Genomic DNA, 10057 nt, shown 5'->3' on the forward strand with positions numbered 1-10057 from the left:
AGAGGTGAGGATCTCCTTCAGGAGCGTCGGGGAGGAGCGGCGTCTCAGACGAGTTTTTATCCGCCGCTGGTTTGGTGAGTCTCTGGGAAGCGTCGCCATGACAACAGATGGGATCATTTACTTCCAGATGTTTCTCCTTTTTATTCAGTTTAACTAAGAGGTCAGAGTTCAGACACAAGCTGAACTAACAGTTCTGCAGCTTCGTGTCTTTATGGATAAACAACATGAACAGTTTGAGTCAGTAAAAACATTCACTCGGTTTCTCCTCCCTGTGAATCACTGAAACGTCCTCCTTGTATGATGCTGTCATGTGTTTGTGCTAACGGCTGCAGGGGTCAGAGTTCACGAGTGTGTTTGAATGTAAACTCTGAGCTGTGACTGGTCCTCTCGCTTCTTATCATGTTAAAGTGGCTGGAAGCCATAAATTCCCTTCCTGCTGGGTCAGTGAACGCCTCGCTGACTCTGTACTGGCAGGAAGCCAAACAGCTAACGGACACAGTGTGTGTGTGTGTGTGTGTGTGTGTGTGTGTGTGTGTGTGTGTCCTGCAGTTTGAATTGTTTTCATTCAAACAGTGTGCTGTTTCCTCTGACTGAAGGAGTTTAAACTCACAGTTGTTCTTGAACGCCTCATCGTCACAGTCAAAGCTTTGAACGTCTTCATGAATCCTTAAACTCTCATTAAAAACAAACAGGTGTGTGTGTTTCACACTTTAACAGGCAGGCTGATGAACGGTTGATGCTAACACGATGAGCGTTAGCATGTAGCAATCTGACACATTTCCAACATTAGACATGTTCGTAAACACGTTGATTTGAGTTTGTTTACACTCGTTAGTTTATTGTCAGTTATTTTTTTAACCAATAGAGTGCCACCGGATCCCGCCCTCTGCTGTGATTGGCATGCGTCAGAGCTCTAATAGACGTGACGTTCACTGTTTGTGTCCACAATGTCACTTTGTTTTGACCCAAACTGCGATCCTTACTAAAGGAACCAATCAGAGACGGGTTCACTCGTTAACCATGTAGCGTTCAGGGACAGGGGACAGTCGTGTTTGTGTTAAATCAACGCTGACATTTGGTTTCAAACAGGACTCAAACAGCTGTCTCCTGAATTAGAATTCCAGCCAATCACAGCACAGCAGGGCTGAACGAGGCGACACTACTGGAGGAAAAAATAACTCATTGCAACATGTCACTAGCATGTTAGCTTACATGTAGTGTGTTAGCTCACCATGCTAGATGTTTAACCAAAGTGTCCTGACTGGGTCAGGGCTGTTCAGTAGCGGAGCAGCTAGCATGACAGAGATTAAGATGTGAGAAGAGCTTTAAAAAGTCTTCTTTGTGATCGGACTCTAAACGTTTGTTTCCGTCTCAGGTGGACTCTTCGTATCTCAGCTGCTCAGATATTTAGCTAAACCCTCTGAAGCGTGGTTAGCCGCTATGTTTGCTAAGATAAGATTAGATAAGATAAGATAATCCTTTTTTGATCCCCAGGGGGGAAATTCGGGTGTTACAGCAGTACCAAGATGAAAAACACGTCAGTGAATACAGAATAAAAAAATAAAATAAAATAAGAATAGATAGATAAATAAAAAATACAAGGGATACAACAACCCACTACACACGGCGGCCATTTTTAGCAGTGAGGGTGGGAAACTGTCGCAGCTTTTTACTACAAACATCTCATAGATTACTCTGTTACAAACTTTATTTTGACTGTCTGGTTAGCTTAGTTAGCTAACACTAGCTAACAGCTGTCTGCAGATATCAGACGTCTCTTATTCTGATATTGAATCCAATAAAAGATGAATGTGAAACCGTTCTGCAGATGATCAGATGAAGAGAACAAACTATTTTGAGCAGTCACAGCGTTTAAAGGAATAGTTAGAGTTAGAGGGACACGCTCATTAGCTGTGTGCTAATAACGTTAGCGGAATGAGCTCACGTCCTCCTGTAGCACTGCCATCCAGCGGTAGGAGGTTTAAACAGCTGCTGCTTTTAATCTCTGCATGTCAACGAAAAAGGATCATAAACATGGTAACACTCATGTTCTCCTACATCACAGCAGCTCCTTCCTGTCTCTGCTACACCTGACTGAACACACAGGCCACACCTGACTGAACACACACGCCACACCTAAATGAACACACCCTGTGTACTTTTCATAGAGCGCTATAGGAAATGATCATCCCACAGTGTCTGTGTGAGATAAACTGTGTTTCAGTGTTCTTTGTCTGTGGAGTGAAAATAATCTCTCCCACACTTTAAAATCGAAGGTTATTATTTATTAACCTCGTTACACTGTAAAAACCTGCCTGCTGTCTGAAATGTTTACTTTCCTCTGCAGCGTGCAGAGAGCAGGCGAAAATAGACAGGTGCTTTAACCTGAGATAACACTGCTCACATGTTTGTGTTGAGTTCAGGGCCACTTTGTGGGGACGTTAAAGTCAGTTTTCTCGCTCTCAGCAGAAACGTTCAAAGAGTTTCTTCAGATAAAAACCTGCTGAGTCAGATTCTTTAAACGCTCCACAGGTTTACAGACGTGAGAACGACCAACTGGACAGGTGGAGGAGGAAGCTCAGGGAGGGTTTAATAATAATGATGATGATGTCATCATCACATCATCACATCCTAGACTTCAAAAACAAAACAAACCTGCTCCATCTTTATGAACTGTTAGAGCTCAAAACTGAAACTCTTATTGTGAAAGGGTGCCCCCAGTCTGACAACACAAGAAAATCAGTGGTCAGAATAGGAATCTTATTTTGAAAATCTTCCCTCTGTGATCATAATATGACTCTTATTGTGAAAATCTTCCCTCTGTGATCATAATATGACTCTTATTGTGAAAGAGTTCCTACAGTGATCATAATATGACTCTTATTGTGAAAGAGTTCCTACAATAATATGACTCTTATTGTGAAAGAGTTCCCTACAGTGATCATAATAGGACTCTTATTGTGAAAGAGTTCCTACAATGATATGACTCTTATTGTGAAAGAGTTCCTACAATGATATGACTCTTATTGTGAAAGAGTTCCTTCCCTAATCATAATATGACTCTTATTGTGAAAGAGTTCCTACAATGATATGACTCTTATTGTGAAAGAGTTCCTACAATGATATGACTCTTACTGTGAAAGAGTTCCTTCACTAAACATAATATGACTCTTATTGTGAAAGAGTTCCTTCACTAATCAAATATGACTCTTATTGTGAAAGAGTTCCTACAGTGATCATAATATGACTCTTATTGTGAAAGAGTTCCTTCACTAATCAAATATGACTCTTATTGTGAAAGAGTTCCTACAATGATATGACTCTTATTGTGAAAGAGTTCCTTCACTAATCAAATATGACTCTTATTGTGAGAGAGTTCCTACAGTGATCATGATATGGCTCTTATTGTGAAAGAGTTCCTACAATAATATGACTCTTATTGTGAAAGACTTCCTTCACTAATCAAATATGACTCTTATTGTGAAAGAGTTCCTACAGTGATCATGATATGGCTCTTATTGTGAAAGAGTTCCTACAATAATATGACTCTTATTGTGAAAGACTTCCTACAGTGATCATGATATGACTCTTTTGTGAAAGAGTTCCTACACTAATCAAATATGACTCTTATTGTGAAAGAGTTCCTACAATGATATGACTCTTATTGTGAAAGAGTTCCTACAATAATATGACTCTTATTGTGAAAGAGTTCCCTACAGTGATCATAATAGGACTCTTATTGTGAAAGAGTTCCTACAATGATATGACTCTTATTGTGAAAGAGTTCCTTCCCTAATCATAATATGACTCTTATTGTGAAAGAGTTCCTACAATGATATGACTCTTATTGTGAAAGAGTTCCTACAATGATATGACTCTTACTGTGAAAGAGTTCCTTCACTAAACATAATATGACTCTTATTGTGAAAGAGTTCCTTCACTAATCAAATATGACTCTTATTGTGAAAGAGTTCCTACAGTGATCATAATATGACTCTTATTGTGAAAGAGTTCCTTCACTAATCAAATATGACTCTTATTGTGAAAGAGTTCCTACAATGATATGACTCTTATTGTGAAAGAGTTCCTTCACTAATCAAATATGACTCTTATTGTGAGAGAGTTCCTACAGTGATCATGATATGGCTCTTATTGTGAAAGAGTTCCTACAATAATATGACTCTTATTGTGAAAGAGTTCCTTCACTAATCAAATATGACTCTTATTGTGAAAGAGTTCCTACAGTGATCATGATATGGCTCTTATTGTGAAAGAGTTCCTACAATAATATGACTCTTATTGTGAAAGAGTTCCTACAGTGATCATGATATGACTCTTATTGTGAAAGAGTTCCTTCACTAATCAAATATGACTCTTATTGTGAAAGAGTTCCTTCACTAATCTAATTAGCACTTCTTTACTAGATATGATCAATATGTCTTTATCGACGGGCTATGTACCCCAGTCTTTTAAACTAGCTGTAATTAAGCCACTTCTTAAAAAGCCTACCCATGATTCAGGCACCTTAGCTAACTATAGACCTATATCTAACCTTCCTTTTATCTCAAAGATCCTCGAGAAAGCAGTCGCTAATCAATTATGTGACTTTCTTCATAACAACAGTTTATTTGAGGACTTTCAGTCAGGATTTAGAGTCCACCACAGCACTGAGACAGCACTGAGAGTTTCAAATGATCTACTTCCTGCTTCAGACAGAGGACTTCTCTCTGTACTCGTCCTGTTAGATCTTAGTGCCGCTTTCGACACGATAGACCATCACATCCTGTTACAGAGACTAGAACAGTTAATGTTCATTACAGGATCTGCACTAAGTTGGTTTAAATCTTATTGATCAGATCGATCTCAGTTTGTTAATGTTCATGATGTGTCCTCTATGCAAACCAAAGTTAGTCATGGAGTTCCACAAGGTTCTGTGCTCGGACCGATTCTTTTTACCTTATATATGCTTCCTCTGGGTAATATCATGAGGAAACACTCCATTAATTTTCATTGTTATGCAGATGATACTCAATTATACTTATCTATGAAGCCAGACGAAACCAATCAGCTATCTAAACTAGAAGCATGCCTTAAGGACATAAAGATCTGGATGACTAGAAACTTTCTGCTACTTAATTCAGACAAAACTGAAGTTATTGTGCTCGGCCCAAAACACCTTAGAGACTCTTTCTCTAATGATATAGCTGCGCTAGATGGCATCAGCCTGGCATCCAGCACTACTGTTAGGAATCTGGGAGTTCTGTTTGATCAGGATATGTCCTTCATCTCCCACATAAAACAAATATCAAGGACAGCCTTCTTTCATCTTCACAACAAACATCAGACACATCCTGTCTCAACACGATGCAGAAAAACTCGTCCATGCATTCGTTACTTCCAGGTTGGATTATTGTAACTCGTTACTATCAGGCTGCCCTAATAAGTCACTAAAAACTCTGCAGCTGGTACAAAATGCTGCAGCACGTGTGCTGACAAGAACTAGGAAGAGAGAGCACATCTCTGCTGTATTAGCCTCTCTGCACTGGCTTCCTGTAAAATCTAGAATAGAATTTAAAATCCTTCTTCTTACTTACAAAGCTCTTAATGGTCAGGCACCATCATATCTTAAAGAGCTCATAGTGCCATATTACCCCTCTAGAACATTGCGCTCCCAGGATGCAGGCCTACTTGTGGTACCTAAAGTCTCTAAGAGTAGTGTTGGAGGTAGAGCCTTCAATTACCAGGCCCCCCTCCTCTGGAACAATCTACCAGTCAAGGTCCGGGATGCAGACACCCTCTCTTCTTTTAAGAGTAGACTTAAAACTTTCCTCTTTGATAAAGCTTATAGTTAGGCCTGGCTCAGGCCTGGACTAGCCCATAGTTATGCTGCTATAGGTTTAGACTGCCGGGGGGATCTGACACACCAAGCTTCTCTCTCTCTCTCTCTCTCTCTCTGACTCTCTGACTCTCTCTCTCTCTCTCTCTCTCTGACTCTCTCTCTCTCTCTCTCTCTCTCTCTCTCTCTGACTCTCTGACTCTCTCTCTCTGACTCTCTCTCTCTCTCTCTCTCTCTCTCTCTCTCTCTCTCTTCCTCTCTCTCTCTCTCTCTCTCTCTGTCATATTAATGCAGCTCATTAACTCTGTATCTTCTGGTCCCATTAACATTACTAACCACATATCTTCCCGGGAGTTCTTGTGCTCCCTTGTCTTGAAGGTTCCTGAGGATCGTTGCTGCAGACCACCTGCTGCTGTGGACCTGCTCGACTGCAACAACTACTAACATCAGCCTTCCCCATAGTATCATTATTGTTGCTGCTAATGCTAATAGTAGACCTGTTGACTTCAACTGTTACAATTACGATTACCTCAGCCTTTATCATTACTCTGCTTCTCTCGCTAATTTTATTTATTTATTTATTTAGCCAATCTTCACCCTAGTCTACCACTATTATTGGCATTGCAACCATAAGTATGTGTCTGTTGTTGTTCATGTAACAAGGACATATGTTGTTGTGGTAACAAGAACATATGTTGTTGTTGCTCTCTTTGCCTGTCTCTATCCTGCATCTCCTTCTATCCCATGTTCGGCCCATCCAGTCGAGGCAGATGGCTGTTCAACATGAGTCTGGTTCTGCTCGAGGTTTCTGCCTGTTAAAAGGAAGTTTTTCCTTGCCAATGTGCCGAATTGCTAAGTGCTACTCATGGTGGATTCATGTTGGGCCTCTCTTTAAATAACTTAACAAAGAGTCGGTCTAGACCTGCTCTTTCTGTAAAGTGTCTCGAGATAACCCTGGTTATGATTTGGCGCTATACAAATAAAATTTGATTGATTGATTGATTGATAATCAAATATGACTCTTATTGCGAAAGAGTTCCTACAGTGATCATGATATGACTCTTATTGTGAAAGAGTTCCTACAGTGATCATAATATGACTCTTATTGTGAAAGAGTTCCTTCACTAATCAAATATGACTCTTATTGTGAAAGAGTTCCTACAATGATATGACTCTTATTGTGAAAGAGTTCCTTCACTAATCAAATATGACTCTTATTGTGAAAGAGTTCCTACAATGATATGACTCTTATTGTGAAAGAGTTCCTACAATGATATGACTCTTATTGTGAAAGAGTTCCTTCACTAATCAAATATGACTCTTATTGTGAAAGAGTTCCTACAGTGATCATGATATGACTCTTATTGTGAAAGAGTTCCTACAGTGATCATAATATGACTCTTATTGTGAAAGAGTTCCTACAGTGATCATGATATGACTCTTATTGTGAAAGAGTTCCTACAGTGATCATAATATGACTCTTATTGTGAAAGAGTTCCTACAGTGATCATAATATGACTCTTATTGTGAAAGAGTTCCTACAGTGATCATGATATGACTCTTATTGTGAAAGAGTTCCTACAGTGATCATAATATGACTCTTATTGTGAAAGAGTTCCTACAGTGATCATAATATGACTCTTATTGTGAAAGAGTTCCTACAGTGATCATAATATGACTCTTATTGTGAAAGAGTTCCTACAGTGATCATAATATGACTCTTATTGTGAAAGAGTTCCTACAGTGATCATAATATATAAGACTTCCTATTTCAAATATCTTCCTGCTGAGATTTCGCTACCAAAATAAAAGCTTTTCAGCTTTTCACTGACCCGGTCTCCCCCCCACAGACTCTCCCCGCCTCTCCACCGCCTCCATCAGCAGTAATGAGCGCGCTCCGTCGGCCACGCCCTCTGACTCGTCTGACCGCCGCCCCCTGAGCCTCATCTCCACGCTGTCCTCGGGGTCCGGATCCTCCAGAGACGACACCCCCGCCCCCCCGCCGTCCACCCACACCTCTCACATCGACCTTGACCTGAGCCCCGCAGGGGGGTCTGACAGGAAGGGGCGGAGCCTGGGTCAGCAGAGCTTCATCATGGCTCCTCAGCTGACCTACCTGGACCGCGTCGTCATGGAGATCATCGAGACGGAGAGGATGTATGTGAGAGACCTGCGGATGATCGTGGAGGTGAGCCGCTCCTCCATCATCATATAAACACAAACATTATAATTATATCATAACAGGTGCGTCACAGGTAAATGCAACATGACAGGTGGTGAGACGTCTGAAACACGCCCCCTAAAGAATCAAATAAAAAACATTTCAAACAAAAACATTTATAAATAAACATCTGAATGATTTAAAATATAATACTGCTGTTATCTACATCCTGTTTCCTGTGGCTGCTTCACAATAAAAGCCTGTTACTAAACACTAAACCCAACAAATGTTTCTACATCACATTTATTCAAATAAAAACATATTCACAACAATGGAAGGAAATTTTACACTTGTACCCTTCAAAATAAAAGCCTCTGTTATATCCACACTGGATTCTACAGGATGTTAAACCTTCCTGCTGTACTGGGTATCATTGGTTATCATTAGATAACATTAGTTATCATTGGTTATCATTGGTTATCATTAGATAGCAACAGGTAATTTGTGCTGCATAATTAATCTGTTTATCTACCGGTGTAGGAGTGACTTCCTGTGCACACACTCTGATGTGATGACATCACAGACTATAATTAAGCGTTTAAGACGTCCTGCAGCGAGCCGATTAACTGATTATGTAACGAGAGGATCACGGAGGATGTGACCCTGCAGGCTGCCGTACAAACCGTCCTCACGGACCCAAACGTGTCGGTCAGGAACAAACAGAACAAAGAACTACAGCAACGTGTGAACGCAGCATGGAGAGCAAAATATAATAATATGATCATTTAATGATATAAGGATGACATCCATATAAACTTTATTTAAAACACGTAGGTGCTTCACAGTAATGAATTTAAATCTAAAACACGTCATGTGACAAATAAAATCAGTTTATATAAAAATAAAATCACATGAGAAAAAAACAAACTGACTTAACTTTAATTAATATTTCAAAGAACATGAGAGTTATAAAGAGAAGAAAAATGATCTTTTGTGTTATTGATATCATTTGTACAAATAATTAAAATGAAATATTCATTATTTTAATGCTTTATTGTGATTCAGTTGGTAAATAAAATGATAATTATGATCCACATAAGCATTAACAGAAAGGGAAAAAATGTGATTAAATTAGATCAATTTAAGGTTTCATCCATGATAATAATAAATAAAATAATTTAAAATATATAAATGATGAAACAAAAACAAACTGCAGCTGAGAAATAGTAATAATAATAATAATAATAATTTATAACCTATTCATGCATAGAGAAAAACAGAACAATAAAAACTAATAACTTATAAGAATTAAAGCTCATCACAGTGACGTCAGTCTGCCCCCTGCTGGACAAACAGAGACACAGCAAGTGAGAAAAACTTTATTTACAATTGATAACTTTATTTAAAGTGACAGACGTTTGTTTTTCGTCCAATTTATTTGATCTTTATTTTATTTTTAATGTAATTAGATTTGTCACCGCTGGATGTGATCTTCACTCTCTTCTCCCCCCTTCCTCCCTCCCTCCCTCCCTCCCTTCCTTTCTCTTCCCATCCTCCTTCCTTGTCTCCTTGTTTCCTCCCCCCCAGGATTACCTGGCCCACATCATCGATCAGTGCGACCTGTCGATCCGACCTGAGCAGGTGTGCGCTCTGTTTGGAAACATTGAGGACATCTATGAGTTCAACAGGTGACAGGAAGCTGATTATTGATTATTATTGATAACGGTGTGACTGTTGTCATGACGATCCTTTAGGTGAATCTGGGTTTCCCTGGTGTTGGAGGATGACTTTGTCAGCTCATCCTGACTGCTCTGCTTGCAGCGTGTGTGTGTGTGTGTGTGTGTGTGTGTGTGAGCAGCTGTCTTTATTTACTCACCTGCACGTCTCACTCACCCCTAACATGGATGAACTGTTTCTGTCAGACGTTGTTTAAAGCTAAAAAAAAAGAAATAAATGTAATAATAATGTTTTTTTTATTTCCAAAACTTTATTTAAACCTGAACACATGACAAACTGATGTGCCAGCTCCCCCTGCTGGACAGGTGAGGTCACGTCTCTGC

The 10057-nt window shown here is 39.6% G+C and overlaps 1 protein-coding gene across 2 annotated transcripts in view; it reads left to right on the forward strand.

Annotated features, from left to right (window-relative positions):
* Positions 1 to 10057, forward strand: part of LOC138585146 (pleckstrin homology domain-containing family G member 3-like) — a 39895-nt gene that overhangs the window by 10728 nt on the left and 19110 nt on the right. For both annotated transcript variants that reach the window (XM_069657415.1, XM_069657417.1), the window contains exons 3-4: positions 7687 to 8024; positions 9585 to 9685. In XM_069657415.1, coding sequence (XP_069513516.1) covers positions 7687 to 8024; positions 9585 to 9685 — 439 coding nt within the window. The remainder of the gene's footprint in view (positions 1 to 7686; positions 8025 to 9584; positions 9686 to 10057) is intronic.

The sequence above is a fragment of the Semicossyphus pulcher genome, unplaced genomic scaffold, assembly GCF_022749685.1.
Source record: "Semicossyphus pulcher isolate SPU_LCO1_2020_fin unplaced genomic scaffold, fSemPul1.0.p SCAF_11, whole genome shotgun sequence".
Lineage (NCBI taxonomy): Eukaryota > Metazoa > Chordata > Actinopteri > Labriformes > Labridae > Semicossyphus > Semicossyphus pulcher.